The following is a 25,232-nucleotide window of genomic DNA, read 5'->3' on the forward strand; positions in this document are numbered from 1 at the left end:
CGTCCAACTTTAGCTCAGGTCATGATCTCACAGCTCATGGTTTCAAGCCCCACATCTGGCTCTGTGCTGACGGCTCAGAGCCTGGAACCTGCTTCGGATTCTGTGTCTCCCTCTCTCTCTGGCCCTCCCCAGCTTGCACTCTGGCTCTCTCTCTCTCTCTCAAAAATAAACACTAGCAAAAAAAAATTTTTTTAAATACTATATCAAATTGGTGTGAGAGAAACAACTGTAAAAGATTGGGAGGAAATCATAAAAATCTAGAATGACTCTTCATACTGTTTTATAAGTGTCTTTATGTTCTAACTCAGCTTTAAACAAATTGGAAAATATAGGTAATAGAAATGATTTATGCTAGAAAAATGACATGGACATCAACAAACACATATTTTTTTAAAAAGACATGACCTTTCATCAAAATTGCTAAATAAATGTATATCCATTAACATTTTAAGTTAAAATTTCTTTTTTTTTTTAATGTTTACTTTTTATTTTTGAGAAAGAGAGACAGACTTTTTATTTTTGAGAAAGAGAGCACTGAGTGGGGGAGGGGCAGAGAGAGAGGGAGACACAGAACTGGAAGTGGGCTAGAGCATGGAGCCTGCTTCAGATTCTGTGTCTCTCCCTCTCTCTGACCCTCCCCCACCCACGCTCTGTCTCTTTCCCTCAAAAATAAACATTAAAAAAAATTAGGGGTGCCTGGGTGGCTCGTCGGTTGAGCGTCCGACTCTCGGTTCCGGCTCAGGTCACAATCTCACATTTTGTGGGTTCAAGCCCCGTATCGGGCTCTAAGCTGACAGCATGGAGCCTGCTTGGGTTTCTCTCTCCATCTCTCTCTGCTCCGCCCCTGCGTGTGCTGTCTCTGTCTCTCTCAAAATAAGTAAATAAACGTAAAAAAATTTTTTTTAAATAGAAAATAAGAAAGTAAAAGAGTTACTTTTATAAATTATAAATTATTATAACTGGTTATAAATTATAAATTAAATAGGTGGTATTGCATTTTCTTCTAGGAGTTTTTAAAGTTATTTTGATGCAATTTTGTTAAAATAGAAACCTGTTGGGGTACCTGGGTGGTTCAGTCAGTTAAGTGGTGACTCGATATTGGCTCAGGAAATGATGTCACAGTTTGTGAATTCGAATCCCACCGTGTGCTGACAAGGTGGAGCCTGTTTGGGATTCTCTTTCTCCCTCTCTCTGCCCCTCCCCTACTCGTGCGAACACTCTCACTCAAAATAAATAAATATTTTTTAAAAAAAGAATATTTAGGGGCACCTGGGTGGCTCAGTTGCTTAGACAACTGACTTCAGCTCGGGTCATGATCTCGCAGTTTGTGAGTTTGAGCCCCGCGTGGGACTCTGTGCTGACAGCTCAGAGCCTGGAGCCTACTTCAGATTCTGTTCTCCCCCTCTCTCTACCCCTCCCCTGCTCATAGTCTGTGTCTCTCTGTCTCTCAATAATAAAAAATAAACGTTAAAAAATTTAAAAAAAAAGGAACATTTATGGGGTGCCCAGGTGGCTCAGTCGGTTAAGCATCCAACTTTGGCTCAGGTCATGATCTCATTGTTTGTGAGTTCGAGCCCTGTGTCAGGCTCTGTGCTGACAGCTCAGAGCCTGAAGCCTGCCTCAGATTCTGTGTCTCCCTCTCTCTCTGCCTTCCTCTGCTTGTGTTCTGTCTCTCTCTCTCTTAAAAATATATAATAAACGTTAAAAAAATTTAAAAAAAAAGAACATTTATGATGATGTTATATCTTATGAAGAAGGCTAATTTAGACTCCAGTAACTGTTTTAAGCTTCATTTGGTAAAGTATTTACAGAAGAATACATACAACTTCACAATAAAAGAATTATGCTAAAAACTCTCTTAAGCCTATCAGATACATAAATCTATTGTTTAAATCTAATATCCTTGAGGGCAAAAAAACAGACACTTAGATCAATGGAACAGAATAGAGAACCCAGAAATGGACCCACAAACATATGGCCAACTAATCTTTGACAAAGCAGGAAAGAATATCCAGTGGAATAAAGACAGTTTCTTCAGCAAGTGGTACTGGGAAAACTGGACAGCGACATGCAGAAAAATGAACCTGGACCACTTTCTTACACCATACACAAAAATAAACTCAAAATAGATTAAAGACCTAAGTGCAAGAGAGGAAGCCATCAAAATCCTCAAGGAGAAAGCAGGCAAAAACTTCTTTGACCTTGGCCACAGCAACTTCTTACTCAATATGTCTCCTGAGGCAAGGGAAACAAAAGGAAAAATGAACTATCGGGACCTCATCAAAATAAAAAGCTTCTACACAGCGAAGGAAACAATCAGCAAAACTAAAGGGCAACCGATGGAATGGGAGAAGATATTTGCAAACGACACATCAAATAAAGGGTTGGTATCCAAAATCTATAAAGAACTTAATCAAATTCAACACCCAAAAAACAAATAATCCAGTGAAGAAATAGGCAAAGACATGAATAGACACTTCTGCAAAGAAGACATCCAGATGGCCAACCGACACATGAAAAAATGCTCAACTTCACTCATCATCAGGGAAATACAAATCAAAACCAAAATGAGATACCACCTCACACGTGTTAGAATGGCTAACATTAACAACTCAGGCAACAACAGATGTTGGCAAGAATGCAGAGAAAAAGGATCTCTTTTGCCCTGCTGGTGGGAATGCAAACTGGTGCAGTCACTCTGGAAAACAATATGGAGGTTCCTCAAAAAATTACAAATAGAACTACCCTACGACCCAGCAACTGCACTATTAGGTATTTATCCAAGGGATACGATACAGGTATGCTGTTTTGAAAGGGCACATGCACCCCAATGTTTATGGCAGCACTATCAACAATAGCCAAAGTATAGAAAGAGCCCAAATGTCCACTGATGGATGAATGGATAAAGAAGATGTGGTATATATATATACAACGGAATATTACTCGGCAATCAAAAAGAATGAAATCTTACCATTTGTAACTACATGGATGGAACTAGAGGGTATTATGCTAAGCGAAATTAGTCGGAGAAAGACAAATATCATATGACTTCGCTCATATGAGGACTTTAAGACACAGAACAGATGAAAACAAGGGAAGAGAAGCAAAAATATATAAAAACAGGGAGGGGACAAAACATAAAAGACTCTGAAATATGGAAAGCAAACAAAAGGTTACTGGAGGGGTTGTGGGAGGGGGGATGGACTATATGGGTAAGGGGCATTAAGGAATCTACTGCTGAAATCATTGTTGCACTATATGCTAATTTGGATGTAAATTGAAAAAATAAAAATTTTTTAAAAACTAATGTCCTTGAAAAAAGTCAATTCAAGAAACTTAACTATATTAAAAGTTTTAACATAATTGTGTCATTCTAATCTATGTCTTGTTAAGTATAAAATCTCTAAAGAAGGGTAGATTTCCGTTCATTTACAGGTACTTAGTACATTTTTACATGTACCAACAGCAGTCATTTACATTATTATGCTCTTAAAAAGCATTAAAAGTCTTTTCTGGGAACGGATCGGGGTGGGAAGGGATGGGATAAGGGTTTATTCTTTAAAAAAATTATTAGTATTGTTTGATCTTATAACCACAGATATAAATTATTTAAATATATGTACTTTTAAATATGAAGTAATTATTAGTACTCAACAGAACCACCATAAGCCAAAGATAATACCTTGGGGTGAGGAAAGATGTTGCTCTTGCAGCTTCTCCTGAGAGAGGAGTCCCAAGTAGCTGAGAACAACATACTTTGTTTCATAGTGAAATCCTAGAGGCACAGTAGTAGAGGACGCCATTGAGTTTGCTGGCAGAGCTCCAAAAAGGTCTACTTATGGATGTGTAAAACCTAAAACATAAAAGTATTTTTTCAGTTTAAAGTTTATTACATGCTATACATTTCCCCATGGACTCCAATTATTCAACTAGATACCAAAATAAATATTTGACTATTCTTCTCAGTAATCTTTAAAAATTGTAACTTTAGTTTACTTACAAGTGGGAATTTATTAATTCAAATTTCAAATCAAAGGCAAATTTCTCTATCTCTCCTTAGTTTCTCTGTTTTCACCTATGTGGCAAAAAAAAACTGGCTATGTCCCCACTTCCCCCACCCCAATATATGTTCTCTTATTTCTTTTTAATAATAAAACCTCCCAGGGGCACCTGGCTGGCTCAATCAGTAGAACTGACTCTTTATCTCAGGGTTGTGAGATTGAACCCCATGTTGGGTATGGAGATTACTTAAAAATAAAATCGTAAAAAAAAAAAAAAAAAAATTAAAAGAAAAATAAACCCTCCTAGTCTTGTTAGACACATGGCCACACAACTGCCGACCACATTTCCCAGTTCCTTAGCAGCTTAATGTGCCATATGATTAGCCTGAGTGAGGGGAATATGAGAAGTTATATGTATAATCTGTGGGTCTCTCCTTAAAGACTTTCTCTTTCCTCCTTGCTATGGTTTGGAATGTGAATACAGCAGATACCCGTTCTGACATGCAAACAAGGACCCCACCATAGGGGATGGTAAAGAGAAAAGGAACTGGGTTCTTGAGTGACCGACCATGTGTAGCAGAACCGCCCTGCCCGCCTGAACCAACCACCTCTGGACTATTATTTAAGGCACTTCATTCTGAAATCTCTTCATTAACATGTACCCTAATTAATATAACTACAGCTTTTACCTCTTCACACAGACTTAGCTGTTGTACCTACCATGTACCGTAACAGTTGTTTCAAATAAAAAATTATAATAAGAAGTTTGCAAATAACTTTGTTTTCTACTTAAATAATACTAACTGCTTTAAGATCGCAAGAAATATTCAGTCAAAGAAAAAGAGGTTCAGGAGTGCCTGGTTGGCTCAGTTGGCAGAGCATGCGACTCTTGATCTCAAGGTTGTGCATTCGAGCCTCATGTTGGGTGTAGAGATGACTTAGAATAAAATATTTCATTTAAATAAAATCTAAGATAAATAAATAAATAAATAAATAAATAAATAAAATCAATCTTAAAAAAAAAAGGGAAGGAAAGAAAAACAGGTCCAGATAACTAACAACATAAGACAGAGGCAGGCAGGGGGTGAGCCTGGGTGGCTCAGTCGGTTAAGTGTCTGACTCTTGATTTCGGCTCAGATCACAATCACAGTTTCTGGGATCAAGCCCCACATTGGGCTCTGCACTGACAGTGAGGAGCCTGCTTGGGATTCTCTCTCTCCCTCTCTTTCTCTGCCCCTCCCCTGCTCACACACTCTCTCAAAATAAATAAATAAATATTAAAAAAAAAAAAGAGACAAGCAACGTTGACAAAATTTAAGATCTATAAACAAACTAAGAGAAATGTCCAAGACTGACAAACAATGAAAAAATACATGCAGGATTTGAGATACACAAAATAAAACAGTGACTATATAAAGAGATAAAAAGGAAACAGCATAAAAACACGCTTTCAATGGTTAAATACAGTCTTTAAAAAATGAGAGTGCCTGGGTGGCTCAGTCAGTTAAGCGTCCGACTAGATTTTGGCTCAGGTACTGATCTCATGGTTCACGGGATGAAACTGTGCTTACAGGACAGAGCCTGCTTGGGATTCTCTTTCTCTCCGCCCCTCCCCCACTTTGCTCGTGCTCTCTCAAAAATAAATAAACTTTAAAAAATGCATTTATGGTTGCTATTATCAATATTCACTTAGGCTGTCAAAAGAAATCTCAGTTCAACATTTAAAAGTCCCTATTGTACATCGGGCTCTGTGCTGACAGCTCAGAGCCTGGAGCCTGTTTCAGATTCTGTGTCTCCCTCTCTCTCTGACCCTCCCCTGTTCATGCTTTGTCTCTCTCTGTCTCAAAAATAAATAAATGTTTAAAAAAATAAAAATAAAAATCCCTATTGTAAAAAAAAAAAAAAAAACTATAAAAAAATAAATAAATAAATAAATAAACCCTATTGTTTCCCATCTTCAGGGAACAATGCTACCAAATTATACCAAAACATACAATAATTCAAACAACAGGCCTTGGACTACCCTGCTCAACTTTAGAAGTTTATAAACTTCAAAAAGGTATTTCAAAATTACAAATACATACTCCAAAGAAAGGGAAAAAGTGTTACACTTTACTTCACAGAAATGAAAGCCACAACCACTATGTTCTTACCTGATGTTTTACCAGATATTTCATACTTTTACACTGTTACCATTTAATGGTGAGAAGACAGAATTTCAAAATTAAAAATATGAAAAGGGATACCCATAGAGATAAAATAAATTTTCTGAGGCCTATCAGCCAGGGATTAACTAGCAGCAGTGCTGTACTTCAGTTTTTGTTGTTGTTGTTGTTTAGCTCCTGCCTGCCATCTGAAACCAATTTCCTATGTATCCAACATTGTGTCAATCTTGGTTGGAAACAAATCTCCCAACCCCACTACAAAAACTAAAACAACTAGACTTTTTCTCTCCTGTTCTGTTCTGTGGCATGCAGCGTCAGCCAAGTCAAAGACTCACACTAGGATCTAGAATCTGGAAAGACACGTAATGATAATTCATGGATAAGCTTGTGATCCTAGGTCAGCAGAGGCAGTGGTGCAGATCCAATAGCAATGTCCTATCTCTTCTATTTCTTGGCCTGACCCTGGCTGAATGTGCAGCCGAGTCTCCCTTGGTTCCTTCCTGCTTTCCCATCCATTCTGTGAGCTATCCAATGCCCTTTTCATAAGTTCCTTTTCTGCTTAAATAAGCTAAAATCACTTTGTGTTGTTGGCAACCAAGATGTAACTGGAACACGGGCCAAGGCTGGAACCTAATTTTCTTAAAACTTCTAAGGCAGTTTCTCAACAATTTTAATACACTACTTTCATGTGAAGATTACTAATTTTAGTTTAGAAAAATCTTCAAATTCTGCAAAGTCCACATATCAACCTAGTAATTATACCTCCTGAAACAGAAGTCAGTATCTTCTGATAATTTTTTGTGTTCATTCAACACACACTTATTTCTTAAGATACAAGGTACTCTCCAGGCATTAAGATAAACCATCTGCCCTCTGGAGTTTTTGACCATGTAGAAGAAAACAAAAATTACGAATAACAATAACATTCTATGATACAAGTCAGTATCCAGAGTAGGGAAGGGCAACCCAAAAGAGTCTCTCTGGGACAGGGAAAAAGTAGAAACCAGGAAAGGCTTTAGAAAGTAAAATACAAACCAATCTTGGAACATGAGTAGATATTCACTAACTGAACCAGTTTAGGGGGATGGAATGAAGGAATTCAGATGTGAAGATGACCAGAAAAAAAGCACAGGAACGTTTTGAAACAGCACAGAACATAAAAACTATGGAATTTAACATGGCTAAATCATAAGATACAAGGGGGATGAGGTTTAGCAGGAGTAAGCAGCAGTCAGCATTTGGTATGCTTTTTATGCTATGGGACGTGAGGAAGTTTAGGTTTTATCCTATAAGCAAGGAATTATTTTAACCATATTCATGAATGAACCCCCTAAAATGCAAATTCTATGTGCATGTGCATTTTTTTTCTGGAGAGAAAAATCATTCCATTTCTTTCATTAGATTTTCAAATTAGATCATGACGTAAAACAGGCTAAACACTACTACAACTATTGAAGGGTTTTAAGCAAGAAAAGCATATCAAGAGATCATACATATATGTATGTGTACATGTATATATATACACACACACACACACACATATATATATATATATATATATATATATGTATAAACATGTATATTTGTATGTTTTTTTTAAGGTAGGCTCCACACACAATGTGGGGCCTGAACTCACAACCCTGAGATCAAGACTTGGATGCTCTACAACTGAGCTAGCCAGGCACCCCAACAGATTATATTTTAGAAAAAATCATCCTGGAGGTGGTATTAAAGATAGAAATTGGAGGAAAGGACACAAGTTAGGGGAATATAGGAATAATCTAAACAAGAGATGTATGAAGGCATAAATTAGAGCAGGAACACCAGAAACGGGGATAGATAGGAAAAATATAAAGAGTTTCAAAGATTTGTTAGCTAACTCAATGAAAGGGTAATCTAGGCAGTATATGGAAAGTGGTATTTAAAAAATTTTTTTCATTTTATTTTAGAAAGTGAGCAGGGGAGACGGGCAGTGGGGAAGGGGGAGGGGGAGTGAGAGGGAGGCGGGGTGGGGGGGAGAGAATCTTAAGCAAGCTCCATACTCAGTGCAGAGCCCAACGCAGAGCTCAATCCCACAACCCTGGGACTATGACTCAAGGCGGCATTAAGAGTTGGACACCTGACCGACTGAAGTGCCCTGAAAGTAGTGTTTATTCCTATTTCTTAAATCAGGTAATATAGGAAAAGCTGGCTTAGGAGAGGATAACAGGTTCACTTTAGGGCATACTGAATTTCAAAATACCTATGAGTTGTCCAGGTGTAGATGTACAAGTAGTTGGACATACAAGTCTTATATTAAGAGGTCTGGACTGGAGATACAAAATTGTGCTCTACATAGATACAAGTCAATGAAATTATCTAAGGAGAGTGAATGGAGAGTTAGTGACTTCCTATAGGTAGAAGTGTCAAAATTTCCAGAAGGAGTGAGAAAGAGTACTACATTTCAAAACCCATATTCAATAGATAGTTTCACACTGGAGAAGGAAATATTACCTACTGTTTTCTGATTAAAAGTATAGAAAATAAAGCTCAGTAAATCTTCAACCTTCTTTGTAACAGTGACTTCATGCAGGGATGGGAGGGAAGAATAAATACACCTATCACTCCCTACCCCAAGCACTACCATCAGAATAGGAGCCAGAGAATTTCTTATTTACCAAAAGGAGACATGGTTTAAAAAAATATGTGAGTGGGGCGCCTAAGTGGCTCAGTTGGTTAAGCATGTGACTTTCGGTTTGGCTCAGGTCACAATCTCATGCTTTACAAGATCAATCCCCATATCGGGCTCTGTGGTGACAACAGAGCCTGCTTGGGATTCCTCTCCCTCTCTGCCCCTCTCCCCTTCTCTCTCTCTCTCAAAATAAATAAACTTCAAAAAAATATGATGAGATATACTGGTTTAATCTGAAAAACAAACACCATTAGAATTCAGGGCAAAACTAACATTTCAGGTGTGGCCAAAAGATGAAAAGCTGGCAGAGATGACCTCTAAAATCAGGACTGAAACAGTCAGAAAGGTAGGAAGAAAACCAGAAAAGAGTGTGGTCACAGAATCAGTGGAGGCACTTCAACAAGAAGATAGTGAAGACATGTACAAAATGCAACAACACACCAAAAAGAACGAAAATATCAAGGTAATGATCCCTGAAAGTCCAGTTCTATGTGGCTGGCAAGGTCAATGGCAGAAGGTAGGGAGTTGAAGAATGAATGGGAAGTGAAAACGTAGAGAAAGGAGTTTTAGGCTATTCTTTCAAAGAGCCTGGGTTGGAAGGGAAGAAAAGAATAGAGGCCAGAGAGAGACAGACAACGTTTGAGAGTCCATTTGTTTTGTTTTTGTACACAGAGTCTTAAGCATGTTTACACTCAAGTGGAGGAGTCAAATGAGATACAAATAAATATAGAAAGCAAGGAATAAATTATGAAGTTCCAAAAGAGAGGGGAGAGCACAGCAAATCAGTAACAAAACTTCAGCTCTACAAAGGTCTCAGAATTTTTTGGTAACAGGAATAAAGTATTCACATTTTGAATAATGCTTTAAATAAAAAACTCATGTTCTCAAATTTGTTATATTCAAATTCCTGTATTTATCAAGCATTGGTATCTGAAGACAATTTTAGTCATTCTCTGACCCAGATGCCATAGAAAAAGCATAGTTCACTGAATTTCCAAATTTCATTTTTAGCCTAGTGCTCTTCAAATTTTCTTACAAATCCCAACTGCCTAACCATAAATGCAATCTTAATCATAGATTTCATAATTTCCCATCTTCCATACTCACTATTCTATTTGCAACAAAGTCCTGAGTTCTAGTATACACGTTAATATCCACACATCCATATATTTGGTGGATGGTTATATTCTATTCAATCATTTTTCAATGATGGACACTAATGGAGATGATACTACAAACTTTAATCATTTAAGTTCAATATACAGTTTTTAGGCTTTAAATGTGTATCAGAGAATCTAGTTATAAACATATCAGACCTAAACATGCCAGACTTATAGTATGAGCTTCCAGTCGTATAGCAACAAAGCAGCTCACTCAGGCCTGTGGTTAGGTGGCGCAGTAGACAGACCCTAGGAACACTATTACGCATCTAGTGTGTTTGTATTAAATTACAGAACAAAGGCATTGAGAATGTGCAAAATGTAAACTCCACAACACTACTACAGGGTCAGTACTCTAAGGGTATTATGGGAAGAGAGGGCATCCACTTCCATTGCAACATTCTGTAGTGCAGAGTAGCCCATATTGCACAATGGGCTCTTGCATTTCAAACAAATAGAAATAAATTACATCTGCACGAGACCTCTATTTCTAAAGCACTCTTCCATGTGTTGTCAGACAATCCTCTATGCTAGAAGGAAAAGGTAATAGTCTCAATTTATTGATGAAGAAACAAGAATAGATAATTTATTTACACAAAATCATACAGCTAATTAACAGTGCAATCACTTGGTCAGGTACATACATCCTCTTCAGTTCCGAACTCTGAGCCTTGCATTTGCTCAACGCATATTTACTGTATGCCAGGCAAGGTACTGGGTGAGAAAAACCCAGAGGTGAAGACACTAACAACAATAATAGCAGGGAGAACTGGTAGACTAACAGGGTGTTTTTGCAGAGTACTGAAAGAAACAAATTTGTCAATTTTAAGAATGGGGCAAGGAAAAAAAGGAAAAAGAATGGATGAAAGTTAAATACGATCTGAGATCACCACCCAGAGCTTTCCTGGAAACAGAATACAATGCTCAGGTCCACCCCACTACTGCCTGACCAACACAGAGTACATTTCATATCTAAGACAGCCCAAGCTTCCTTTTAAATGGTAAGAAGAATATAGTTACTTTTACTCTAAATTTTGTCCAGTAGAACCCTTTAGAATTCAAATTAGGTATAAGTATTCTTGGTATCCAGAAGTTTAAATACAATTTTAAATACAAAAACTATCCAGGTGCCTGGCTGGCTCAGTTGGTGGAGCATGTGACTCTTGATCTTACAGTCATCGCTGAGTTCAAACCCCATGTCAGACATAGAGCTTACTTTAAAAAAAAAAAAAAAAAAAAAATAGAAAATAAATAAATATAAAAACTATCTTTTGCACAATTCTAACAAGCCACTGAATATATCTGTGTCACCTACCTGTTTCCTTCTCAAACTTACACCTTTAGTTTGCTCCTCTATTAAATTACAGGCAGTTGTCAGCCAGATGGACAGCCTGAGGAAGCTTAGGGTAACTTAATCCTATGTTTATACATTCATTTGGTGACATCTCCAAAACTAGGCACAAATAAAACATCCATGATCCTCCAGTAACAAATGTAACATCCACAATTTACAATAAATAGTTTGCTTTATTTTTTTTAACCAGTCTTCTATTAATGGATACTAGTGCAAATTTCAGGATGCTAGCACCAATAGTACTACAGGAATTAAAGCACATTTATGAACTACAACCAGAAGGTAGACAGCAACTATTAAATTCGACTTTAAATTCTTATGAAAAGCAAATCTGCAGCAACATGAGAGTTTTTTGTAGTTGTTTCCCAAACTTGTCTGATCGTAATCACCTTGAATGTTTGTGGAAAACACAAATTTCTAGTACCACCTCCAACAAAGGAGTTAGAATATCATAGCTATATTGTATTCTTTAAACCCCACAGGCCAAAACAGAAACAGATTACAATTTAACATGGTTTAATTAAATTATTTCAAGCTTTGTTTTTAGATCATTTCTGTCCACTAAAATAAAATTACAATAAGACTGTTACATACTCCAGTAATACAGTTGAACAGATCTATAATCCCAGTTTATAAAAAGAAAAATAAAAATCCACAGATAACTCAATCACAAATCAAAACTCTGGAATTTTAAACATTAACAACGTTTTTGGGTTACCAGATCTCTAGTTTCAAGACTCACTAGTGTTTTCAATAGGGGTTTTTTTAAAGTTCTATAAATTAAGTCCAATAACTATATTTTTTTAAATCCATACTTTATTAGCCCATATAGAATTCTAGCTTTCTCCAAAATAAAAGAAATATAATTAAATAATCCTAATAAAAATTGTTAAATTTAAAAAATTCACCCCACCCAACTGAGAAATGCAACTGGGCGAGGGTGTCATTTTTAAAACTCAGCAGACACTAAATATTCTAGTGTAGATAGTCCCTTTCACACCGAAACGTGCTTAATCGAAATACTCTAGTTCAATCTTGTGTTAAGAGCTGCCTCAAAATGTTTTCACTCAGCAGTTGGCATTCAAAGATAATGTATGAAGATAATGTACTTATAGAGGAATGCCTCACTCTCACTCTCTGCCTTTCAACATAATTAGGCTTCCCATGCATGTGTAAATAGCTTTGTAAAAGGGAGGCATAAAATTCAGTTACTCTGTCTCACTCCTACGTATATGCTAAAGAAATGAAAACACATGTCTAAACAAAAACTTGCACATGAACAGTTACAGCAGCATAATATTTAACAGCCACATAGTGGAAATAACTGCCCATCAACTGATGAATAAAGAAAATTGGTATATCCCGATGGCATATTATGTGACCATAAAAAGAAGTACTGATACATGCTACAACATGCAAGAATCCTGAAAACATCATGCAAAGTAAAAGAGGCCAGTCACAAACGACCACATGTTGTATAATCCTGTTTATATGAAATATCCAGAATTGGTGAATCTATAGAAATAGAAAGTAAAGCGATGCTTGCCTACCTAGCGGAGGTGGGGAATAATGAATGACTGCTAACGGCTACAAGGTTTCTTTTGGGGGTGATCAAAATTGAGTTGGTGGTTTCACACTCTGTGAATATACTAAAAACCATTTTAAAAAAAATTGAATCATGCAATTGATGAATTGCATGTTAATTAGATCTTGATAAAGGTGTTAAATAATCAGCTACTCTGAAAACAACTCCCTCCCTTCAACGCTGTAATACATATTAAATAAGAAATCTTGGTGACTATTTGGAAAAAGATATGAATCAAAATATTTGAAAAAAAATGATAAAAAGAAAACAAGACTGATTGTTTAAAACTTGTTTTGCATGTCTAAAGTATTTCATAAGAGAAATGTAGTTTTAAAACAATGATTACTGTTGCAAATTATTTGTCCTAAAGTTTAGTATAGAAGGTATTTAGTACTGACTAACTTACACGATAGAGAGCATATCTTTCCTTTACAAAACTGGTTGGACTCAACTTTATATATCCTTCAACTAAACTCAACTGCTGGGGTACAAGCCTGCATGAGAAAATGAATCATTAAAAAAAAAAAAATACTGAAAATAGTACCCGACCAGAGTAAAAAGATTTCCAAAACCCTTACTGGCCTGTTATCAAAGGAAGAATATTCCAAAATGGCTTAAATAGTTCAATTTGCAGGTGCAGATGTGCACTGTACATTTATCCAATTATGTATATGAGGCATAAATAGTTTACTACCTACAAAAACATTTGCTTAATTTTCTATGAGATAAAAAAGAAGGTACTAGAAGGGTGTGGCAACTCATCCAAGGTCACAACAAGTTAGGGCAGAGATCAACATTCTGGTTTACACCAAACCTCCAGAGGAAATCTTACTGACAATTTCGCAAAAGACTTTATGTTTGTTTTGCTTTATATCATGAAAACAAAAAACAAAAAACAAACACGGGGTTGGGGGGGGGGGGGGGAGGCTAGAGATTAACCTCAGTTCAGCTTAAAACTTCTAAATAGAGACAGTGAGACAGCTATTTTGTATAAACAAACAAATACTTGAGCGGGGAGTGGTTAAGGCAAAGATCCCAATGGGGAGCGTGTGAACTGGTCAGATCCGTCTGATTTTCAACCCAGGTTTAAAGCCTCAACTCAAAGTCTAGGAGTTCTCCTTCATAGCTGGTTATGAAGGAAAGAAACCTGGCATTTCCTTGGAATAGTGAGAGGATAAAAATCAAAGGAATAAAGGACTTAGTGTGAACTGTACTGCCTCCAAGAATAAGAAAGCAGATTTTTCTGCAAAATAAGTAATAATAATGAGGGGTGTCAGAACAGCAGTGAATAAAGGCTAAAAAAATTCTAACAATCTGTGAGAAGAAACAACTAGGACTGGCAGACCTAATCTACAATCATTCCAAACGAATCGCATGAAACCTTCTCCCTCGACTAAAAAGAAATCCACGTTCCCCAGCCTGGTCCTAAAAATGGACACGGGTTTTCCACGTGAAGGTCTTTGTGGGGAACAGCAGCGGTGTAGGGCAAGGGCTGAGCTCCTCCGCCTCTGGCAGCCCTCTCAGGAAGCCCCGCTCAACAAGCGTCCGCGGTGGGACCACGCTGGACAGGTCCGGTTACAAAGAAATGGGCCCCTCATGCTTTGAGAACCCTCGGGCAAAGAAGCGCCGGTACACACACACACTCTTTCACTCACTCACAGTCACACACTCACTGACACTCACTCACGCGTCGTCGGAACCACTGGGGAGCCAGTGGTTCGGCACAGTCTCTGGATACCTTCCTGCCCAGTGAAAACCGCCTGAGGAGCTGGATGAGGACCCAACTCTGCCTTGCCCAAAACCCCACTCCCCTCACCTGGCCCTGGCCCCTTGCCCCAGAAGAGATGGAAGGGGCGGCGGCGGCGGCAGTCGTTTCCGACAGGGTCCCCCAGCGGCGGTGGCTGCTTCGACCCGCGGCCCTAATCTACCGCCGCCGCCATGTTGGAAGGTGAGGTCACCCCCGGCGTGCTTCCGTCACCGACAGCGTCGGGGCGGGCCGGGAGCGCAGAGGAACGCCGGAAGAGAGGTGGTGCTGTTCTTCCGAGCGGAAGCGCGAATCATAGAGGTCCGGAGGTGTGTTCGCAGATGTGACCCGGAAGAGCCGACCTCTCTTAGCCCGCTCTTACCAGGAGTCGCTCACGTCTATGATTCGGGGGCGGAGGTCTTTGATGGCTGGAGAAAGGGTATTGGGATATTGAAGAACCAATCGTGTGGAGAGAGAGGCTGGCCGTTCCCGCGGAAAGGAGCATTGCTCCTTTTGCAGAACGTTCTGGGGATGTATTGGGGTAACAAGTATTGAGGTTTAAGTGTGTGCAAGCGAACGGGTTAGAGAAGCGTCTGGAGAGTTCAAGAGAGCTGCAGAGTTCGCAGCCATTTGTCGGGGAAGACGGTCCTTGAAAGTTGGGAAAGTTTTCTAGCGGTTGCGGGTGGGTGGGGGTAAAGAGGGCATTCTAGGCGGAGGGTCCAGAAAGCACAGACACTATGCAGTAAAGGAAGTCTTCAGTAATATCCATTTTGCTCACAGCACCTAGCACAATGCCAGAACAGAATGTGTAATAATGGATGTTTATTTACTTGAATCCAAACGTCCTTTGGGGGGAGTCACAGAAGGTATCTAGTTAAGAAGGTGTAATATCTAAACCATGCTTTAGGGAAACCGAATTGTCTGGTGTACATGAAATAAATTGAAAGAAGGAAAGCGCTGAAGATGATGAATTAGAAGACTGTTATAAGGAGCCAGATAAGAAGTGATGAAAACCTAATAAGAAGTGACAGCTAATGAGTACAGCGTTTTTTGGAGGGAGATGATGAAAATGTTCTCAAATTGAATTTTGATGGTTGTACACCCTCTGAATATACTTGAAGCCATTTTAAATAGGTGAATTGTATGGTATGTGAGTTATGTCTCAATAAAGTTGTGGAAAAAAGTGATGAAAACCTGAACTGATATGAGGGCAAGTGGGGGTGGAAGCAAAAAGGTTGGAGCTGGTGTCATAACAGGCTTTAAGCCTGAGTGACTGAGGGAACAGTAAGTGTCATTAGTTGACAAACTGGACAGAGATTTGCCAAGAAAAGCTTAGTGAGCTAGTAAAACGATCAATAATTCTCTAATAGTCACTATATGTTAACTAACTTGGATTTAAATAAAATTAAAAAAAATTTTTTTTGAAGGGTTCCTGTGGAACCCTGGGTGTTCCTGGTGTCTCCAATCCAAAAGGACACAGATTAAAAAAAACAAACAAACAGACAAAAAACTACCTAATAGTACCTAATAACCAGTTGGTATTTAAGTTTCTTCAATGTCCAATTGTTTAAATTCTTTTTCCTAATTTCCTTTCTCTTCAGGATGGATTGTTTCAACAAGTAATTTGTAGTAATGACTGTGTTGACTTAAATTTTGGAGTGTTGTAGGTATGTTAAAAATTGGGTCTTGTTGAAGCCAACACAGAACTTGCTGCTGCGTTTTTTTCTTCAATGATAAACACTTACAGAAAAAAAATAAAAAATAAATTTCCTCAATGTCCAAGTAATGGTTTTTATAGGCTTTTTTTCTTTTTAAGTAGGCTTTACATTCAATGTGAGGTGTGAACTCAGGACCCTCAGATGGAGAGTTGCGTACTCCACCAACTGAGACAGCGAGGGCCCTAAAAACTTTTTTGTTTGTTTGTTTGTTTGTTTTAACCAGGATCATGCATTTGGCTGTTACATATTTTATTAGTTTCCTAGTTTTATTTTTAATAACATTTTTTCAAGCATATTCACACAATGGAAATTATTCAATAATAAAACAAAAATATTGTGATATTGTGAAAATTAACAAATGGAAACCTCATTTAAAATAGAGGGAGTGCCTGGCTGTCTCAGTCAGCAGAGCATGAAGCTCTTGATCTCAGGGTCGTGAGTTAGAACTCTATGTTGGGTGTATAGATTATTAAACAAAAACAAAACCCAAACCTCAAAACAAACAAAAACCTTAAAAAATAAATAGATAAAATAGAGTAAGAAGCCAGAAGGGGGAGCTCTCATGCCCTATCAATCTGTCAATTGCTGATCCAATGGTGGGGGGGGGGGGGGGGGGCGCTGGCTGGCTCAGTTGTTAGAGCTTGTGACTCTTGATCTCTAGATTGTGAATTCCAATTCCACATTGGGTGTGAAAATTACTTAAAATCTTTAAAATAAAATAAAAATAAGGAGTGCCTAGGTGGCTCAGTCAATTAAGTGTCCAACTCTTGGTTTCTGCTCACATCATGATCTCATGGCTCCTGAAGTCAAGCCCGGTGTTGGGCTCCTTGCTGTCAGTGCAAATCCTGCTTGGAATTCTCTCTCCCTTTCTCTCTGCCGTTCCCCTGCTTGCTCTTTCTCTTTCTCTCAAAATAAACTTAAAAAAAGTAAAATTTAAAAAAAAGGAAGAGGGGGTACTTTGCAAGTCCATACTACCTTACTACCCCAGTAGAAGAAGGATAGGTTTTTCCCTTCCCTCGGCAACAAATGAGCCAATGAGAGATGGTCACAACTTAGCTAAAGAAAAGCTACTCTACTATACTTGGAACTCCCGGTTTACTGAGTGGAGTTACTTTGTTTTTTGTTTTTATTTAGTAATCCCTACACCCAACATGGGGTTCTAACTCATGTCCCTGAGGTCAAGAGCTTCATGCTCTTCTGACTGAGCCAGTATAATATCCCATCTAGCCATTTTCCTCTATAATAAAGAGCAGTCCTCTCCTTTGTTCTCTGGATTTGCCAGAGCTTGAATGTCCTGAATTGCAATTCTCTACAATTTCTGAATAAACCCATTTTTGCTGGCAAAACAAAAAAACCCTGACAGTTTTATTTTTAAGGTGAATATTACATGTGACAATATGAATTAATCTCAAAAGCATTGTGTTGAGTGAAAGAAGCCAGACACAAAATGTACAAATTATGTAATTCCAATTACATGAATTTCAGGAATAAGCAAAATTAGTCAATGGTTATAGAAATCAGCACACTGCTGCCTGGAGGCAGAGAGTCTGGGACTGACTAGAAAGGAACTTGCTAGGGTGGTGGAAATAGTCTGTATCTTGATCACACAGGCATCAGAATTCATCTAATTGTACTTTGTAAGTCTCTGCAGATTATTGTATGTAAATTTTTTTAAGCCACATGAAATCATTCTCTATGGTTATGTTACAAATTTGATAGGTGGTTAGGTTCATTTCTTTCAAATTGCTTCCAGTTTTAAGGTTTGCTGTTTTTCCTTATTTTATTTTATTTTTTTTGAATGTATACTATAAGGGTGGAACATAGGTCAATGGAACAGAATAGAAAGTCCATAATGGGCAACTGATTTTCGACAGAGGTGTCAAGACAATTCAATGGGAAAAGGGATAGTCTTTACAATGAATGGTATAGAATAATATGGTCCTTTTACAGGTATTATTTGACTTTAATCACGGCAGCTTATGAGTTTGGGTTTTTTTGTGTTTTTTAAAACAATTTTTTTAATATTTTATTTACTCTTGAGAGAGAGAGAGAGAGAGAGAGAGAGCGCACAAGCAGGGGAGGAGCAGAGTGAGAGAGGGACACAGAATCCGAAACAGGCTCCAGGCTCTGAGCTCTCAGCACAGAGCCCAACGCGGGGCTCAAACTTACAAGCCTCCAGATCATGACCTGAGCCAAAGTCGGATGCTCAACCGACTGAGCCACCCAGGTGCCCTGTTTGTGGGTTTTGTTTTGTTTTTTTTGACAGATCTTATAAGTTACACAGAAGTCTACTCTGTAGCCTGATGTGATTAATAAGCCTAAACTCAAAAAAATAATAATAAATAAAATCTAAACTCTAGACTCTAGTCATTTTATTCCTTCTCATTTTCATTATTTATAGAACCCCTACTATTTACCAGGCAGTGTGCTGGATTCTTGCAAAAACAGTGATGAGTAGATCATACATAGTCTCTGCTATGAAGCGGATATTTTCATAGGAAAACCACATAAAAACCTAAAATCAAAAAGAGAAAAACTTTTTTTAATTGTGGCATGTCCTGAGGTAAACAAGGGGCTGAATAGAAAGGAAGGTGAAAGGGTCTTTATGAAAAGCTTTCTCTAAGGAGGTGATATTTTAAGTTGAGATCTTAAAGAAGGAAAAACAAGCTAAGTGAGAAGTGCAGGAAAAGAATTCAGGCAAAAAGCTTGGTGTTTTCCAGGAGTTGAGAAGAAACCAGTAAAGCTATAAGGTGGTGAGCAAAGAGAAGAGGAGCAATGAGGTCAGAGAAGCAGACAGGGTCAGATTGGGCAGCACTCACACAGACCATGTGAGCTGTGAAGTGTTCTCAAGCAATTGGAAACCATTAGAGGATTATAAATTAGGGAGTTACTAGATGCCATCTAGTTTTTTTGTTTTGTTTTTTTTTATTCATTTTTGAGAGACAGAGTGTGAATGGGGGAGGGACAGGGAAAGAGGGAGACACAGAATCTGAAGCAGGCTCCAGGCTCTGACCTGTCAGGCTCTGAGTTCGATGTGGGGCTTGAACTCACGAACGGTGAGATCATGACCTGAGCCGAAGTCGGACCTGTAACCAATTGAGCCACCAGGCGCCCTTGTTTTGTTTTGTTTTGTTTTTTTTAATGTTTATTTATTTTTGAATGAGAGAGAGAGAGAGAGAGAGGAAGGAAGGTGGAGGAGCAGAGAGAGAGGGAAACAGAATCCCCAGCAGGCCCCATGATGTGACAGCACAGAGCCCCAGGTGGGGCTCAAACTCAAGAACAGTGAGATTAGGAACCAAAATCAAGGGTCATGTTTAACCGATTGAGCCCCCCAGGTGCTCTGCCATCTAGGTTTTAAACCACTCTTTCTGTTGTGTAGGAAATTAGCTGGAAAGGGGTAAGAAGTGTGGGCACCTAAATTAGAGTTCCACTGTGTTCTGGTATCATTTGCTTTTCTTTTTAAAATTAATTCTTCGGGGTGCCTGGGTGGCTCAGTTGGTTAAGCGTCCGACTTCAGCTCAGGTCACAATCTCACGGTCCGTGAGTTCGAGCCCCGCGTCGGGCTCTGGGCTGATGGCCCAGAGCCTGGAGCCTGCTTCCGATTCTGTGTCTCCCTCTCTCTCTGCTCCTCCCCCGTTCATGCTCTGTCTCTGTATCAAAAAATAAATAAACGTTAAAAAAAAATTAAAATAAAAAAAATTAATTCTTCAAGAGTCGCCTGGCTGGCTCAGTCGATAGAGCATGCAACTCTTGGGTCTCAGGGTTGTGAGTTTGAGCCCCACCCACATTGGGTGTAGAGATTACTTAAAAATAAAATCTTAAAAAGAACACCTAATTTTTCAACATTCAAAGAGAGAGGTGACTTACACTTTTTTTAAGTTTATTTTTATTTTTTTTTAATGTTTATTTATTTTTGAGATAGTAACAGAGCATGAGCGGGGCAGGGACCGAGAGAGAGGGATACACAGGCTCCAGGCTCTGAGCTGTCAGCACAGAGCCCGACATGAGGATTGAACTTATGAACTGTGAGATCAGGACCTGAGCCGAAGTCAGAGGCTTAACCAACTGAGCCACCCAGACACCCCAAGTTTATTTTTTTTAGTGATCTGTACACCTAACATGGGGCTCAAACTCACAAACCCCAGATCAAGAGTCATGTGCCCTAGTGACTGAGCCAGCCAGGTACCCTAAGAGGATTTACATTTACCTCTAGTCTCTCTGTGTGTCCTCCCCAGCAAACCAGTTCAAGAGTTACTTTATCTATTCTGCTGATTCAACATCTAACTAAGACACAGACTGAAGTCTCAGCTTGGGAGCAGGTGAGACAATTTCTGTGACTAACCCGACGGGAATCTAGGACAGTGATTTTGTGAAGCCATAAGTATATTTAGGCTCATCTAGGAGTGGGATTTTTGGAATTTATCTGTAAAGCTGTTTTAATTTTTTTTTTTTAATTTGAGAGAGAGAGAGAGAGAGAGAGAGAGAGAGAGGAGAGGGGTAGGGGGAGAGACAGAATCACAAGCAGGCTTCACACTCAGCACCAGGCCAACGCAGGGCTCAATCCCACGGCTGACCCTGGGATCATGACCCCAGCAGAAATCAAGAGTCGGACGTTCAACTGACTGAGCCACCCAGGCACCCCCATCTGAAAAGCTGTTTTAAAAAAGCTTCAGGGGCACCTGGGTGGCTCACTCAGTTGAGTGTCCAACTTTGGCTCAGGTCATGATCTCACAGTTCATGAGATCCAGCCCCACATCAGGTTCACTGCTGTCAGCCTGTCAGTGCAGTGCCCACTTGGGATCCTCTGTCCCCTCTCTCTGCCCCTCCCCTGCTTGTGCTCTCCAATCAATCAATCAATCAATCAATCAATATAAAAGAGCTTCACAAGGGGTGCCTGGATGGCTCAGTTGGTTGAGCGGCTGACTTTGATTCAGGTCATTGAAAGGGCGGGCCTACGCTGGCCGACTCCATCTTGTTCGGTGTCCTTCACCTTGACCACACCTCCTCCCCTTGAGTAACCCCCCCTTCACCTGCCTAACAGGACTCGGACCCTTCCCCAGCCAATCGGCTGAGGCCATAGCCATTACCTCACCAACTGCCCCTAGGCCCCAATAAAACATTTGTCCTTTTGAAACTCGCTCTCTCCCCCGTATCTCACCGCTGCGTCGTGCAGGTAGGGGATTGAGCTCGAGCTAGCTCGAATAAAGGCTCTTTTGCTTTTACATCGGACTCGGCTCCCTGGCGGTATCTGGGGATCACGAATTCTGGGCATAACAGTCATGATCTCATGGTTCCTGAGTTAGAGCCTGAAGGAGCCTGTCCCCCTTTCTCTCTGCCCCTCTCCCTCATGCGCTCTCCCTCAAAAATAAAATAAACATTAATAAAATAAAATAAAAAAGCTTCACAAGACCTAAGAGATTGGATTTGGAAAACTACCAACTAGTTAACCTTTTATTGTACTTATAATAACTTTTCCACTCCAGAGACTGTCTCTATGAAGCTTACACATATTCTTATCAGACAGGACCTGGTCCATTCCTTGGTGAATCAGCAAAATACTGCAGAAACTAGTTATAAAGAGCATTAACATAGAGGAGAAGAAAGTTGCACAAAAGGGAATGTCAACTATATCTGTAACACTATTTAACTTTAGAAATGAAGTCTTAAAGTAAATGTGAAAAATATTAGTTGTTGATTCTGGGTGCTGGTACATGCTACATGAATATTGAAATTATTCTTTGTATTTTTCTATATTTTTTATTGTCTCAAATTAATAAATCATAAAAATCAGCACACTGTTTTCCATAAACCCAAAACATTGATCTGTTACAGACATTAATTTCACAAATGATTAGACATGTGGCATTAGATTGCTGCTCTCACTCCCCAACCCTGTTATTTGCAGAACATTGTAAAAATTAAATGGGAGGAGGGATTGTAATTCAAATGAATGAATACTACCTCACCCTACCCTAGGGATGCTAGAAAGAGGCATAATCCTGGAAATCTGTCTTATGAGATGGCAAAGAATGAAGTTATTAATACAATGACTAACAAGATGAGAGAAATACACCTATCAACTGGTTTAGCTCAGTTGATTACAATACTGATCAAGTTAAGGTCAACTGCACGGATTTCTATTGCTCTGTTAGTGGCCGCATCCTTCCCTTATCCAACATTACCAATGTTTTCAAATATGTGCACCAATCCATCACATACTATAAAGATCACTGTATACCAGTACAGCTGGAAAACAATTTGGCAACATGTATTAAGAGCCTTAAAAATGTGTGTACCATTCTCATTAAAGGACAAACTGAAATGTGGTTTTCTGATGTGATGCACTGAGGATACAATATCACAGATGTAGTGCTCCTTCCCAAATGCATAACCTGAATCTAATTATGAGAAAAGTATCAGTATCAAATGTGTGGAACTCTTCAAAAATGTCACTATCAGGAAAGACAAAGTCTGAAGAACCATTCCGTATTAAAGGAGACTGAAAAGACATGATAATTTATACAATAGGTGATCTTGGACTGCATCCTGGATCAGGAAAAAAAAATGCTACAGAGGATATTGGTGGGACATATGGCAAAATCTGATAATGGACTTGTTAAATTTCCTGAATTTGATTGATGAAAAGTGATAAAGCAAATACAGCAAAATGTTAACAATTGGTGAATGCAGATGAATGGAGTTTATTGCATTGTTCTTACAACTTATTATATTTGAAATTTCCTCAAAATAAAAAGTTGGTAATAAAAATGCATGTACCTTTCGACCTATAATTCTACTGCTAGGAGTCTGTCCTAAAAATATACAAATTTTGAAAAGTCATTTTTAAAATAAAGATTTAAAAAATGCTTAATGTTTTAGTTATTTTTGAGAAAGAGAGGGAGGGAGCACAAGTGCACTCACCCGCTCCAGAGTGAAGTAGGGGCAGAGGGGTGGGGGAGGGGGACAAAAGATCTGAATCAGGCTCTGCACTGACAGCAGAGAGCCCAAAGCGGGGCTTAAACTCACGAATTGTGAGATCATGACTTGAGCCAAAGGCCAAAGTCAGAAGTTTAACCAACTGGGTCATCCAGGCACTCCTATAAAATTGTTTACAATTTAAGTTAGTTAGTGTATGTACGTATGTACATATGTGTTTGTTTGTTTATTCATTCATTCATTCATTCATTCATTCATTTAGGGCATGCGAGCCAGGGAGGGCAGAGAGGGAGAGAGAGAGAATCCGGGGCTCAACTCACAAACTGTATGATCATGACCTGAGCCGAAATCAAGAGTGGTATGCTTAACCAACTGAGCCACCCAGGTGCCCCTCAAAAGTTCTTGTCTTACAGTTGGGGGGAAAATGGGGCTTGAGGCAAACAAATCTGTGGAAATTTCTGCCCTAATTTTCTGAATAATTCCCTTTAAGAGGGTCTTGGGAATAATGTTGGAAAAGGCATAGGCTCATTCAGAATTCCAAATAAATCCTGTACATACTCCACCTTTAAGGAAGTGGAGAATAACTTTTCACTCCTTACGTGTGCACTTCACATAGTACTTCCTTCCCAAGATTACAGTATGGAAACGGAAAAACGTTTAACTTTAACGGAGAAAGCTGCCATGTGACCAAAGTAGGCATCAGCAATCAAAAATAGTATTTTTAAAAATTTTTAAATTTTGGGGGCACCTGGGTGGCTCAGTCGGTTGAGCGTCCGACTTCAGCTCAGCTCATGATCTCGCCGTCTGTGAGTTCGAGCCCCGCATTGGGCTCTGTGCCCACGGCTGGAAGCTGGAGCCTGCTTTGGATTCTGTGTCTCCCTCTCTCTCTGCCCCTCCCCCACTCATGCTCTGTTTCTGTCAAAAATAAACATTTAAAAAATTAAAAAAATTTTTTTTTAATTTTTATTTAAGTAATCTCTACACCCAGTGTGGGGCTTGAACTCACCACTCTGAGACCTCGAGTCACATGCTCCTCAGAGTGAGCCGGCCAGGCACCCCTCAAAAATCATATTGACAGCATGAATCCTAGGTATTATGTGATGAAATGGCACTTTACCCCTGTAATCTTCCAACCAAAACCACTGACCAATCATGAGAAAAATTCCAAGAGCCGTGCATCCTATAGTATACCTAATTAGTATCCCTCAAGGTTGTCAAGGTCATCAAAAAGGAAAAGTTGAGTTAACATTCACACCCAACAAATTTAGGAGACATAATTAAATGAAACACAGTATCCTGGATGGGATCCTGAAAAAGAATAAACGCACTAGGTTAAAACTAAAGAAATCCGAATAAATGATGGACTTGGGTCAATACATCAATATTGCTTAATTAATTGTAACAAATGTGCCATAGTAACGTAAGATGTTAATACAGTAACCAGTGTGTGAGGGGGAGAAAGATACACGAAAACCCTGCTTCATCTGCTTAATTTTTCTGTACATCTAAAGCTGTTCTAAAAATAAAATCCATTAATAAATAAAATATTGGTGAAATTTGCTTTCATTAAGGCCAAGAAAGCAAAATAATAAATTCTGATTTTGTGCTAAAAATGTAAACCTAAAAAAAATTCAAGGGCTATAAGGCTACAAAAACTCACATAATTCAACTAATTGCAAACACCAGAACTCCCATTCTCTCCCTGCTACCGAGGAAGAGGCTTTTGAAGAAAACAGCTCGTTAGTCACGAGCCAGTGACCAAAGGAACTGGCACTGAACCAAGAAGGGCTGCCCGCGCAGGCGCCCAGCCAGGGAAGGGCGGGGCCAGGGCGGGACTTCCCCGAACCAGCTTTTTTCCCACTGGCTGAGAAGGGCGGGAGTGTGCCGTCACCTGGCAG

The 25,232-nt window shown here is 39.1% G+C and overlaps 1 protein-coding gene across 9 annotated transcripts in view; it reads right to left on the reverse strand.

Moving 5' to 3' along the window:
- The window catches only part of BCL2L13 (BCL2 like 13), an 88,292-nt gene extending 73,351 nt beyond the window's left edge, over positions 1 to 14,941 (reverse strand). For 2 of the 9 annotated variants that reach the window (XM_078450248.2, XM_078450244.2), the window contains exons 1-2: positions 14,753 to 14,919; positions 3,683 to 3,853 (exon numbers count right to left, since the gene is read on the reverse strand). In XM_078450248.2, coding sequence (XP_078306374.1) covers positions 3,683 to 3,803 — 121 coding nt within the window. In that variant the 5' untranslated portion in view covers positions 3,804 to 3,853; positions 14,753 to 14,919. Of the gene's footprint in view, positions 1 to 3,682; positions 3,854 to 14,619; positions 14,732 to 14,752 lie in introns of those variants that run through there. The other 7 variants (XM_078450254.2, XM_060658946.3, XM_078450246.2 and 4 more) reach the window with 6 other exon arrangements.
- Between the last annotated feature and the right edge of the window lie 10,291 nt (positions 14,942 to 25,232).

This window comes from Panthera onca, chromosome B4 (genome assembly GCF_046562875.1).
Source record: "Panthera onca isolate mPanOnc1 chromosome B4, mPanOnc1 haplotype 2, whole genome shotgun sequence".
NCBI classification, from domain to species: Eukaryota; Metazoa; Chordata; class Mammalia; order Carnivora; family Felidae; genus Panthera; species Panthera onca.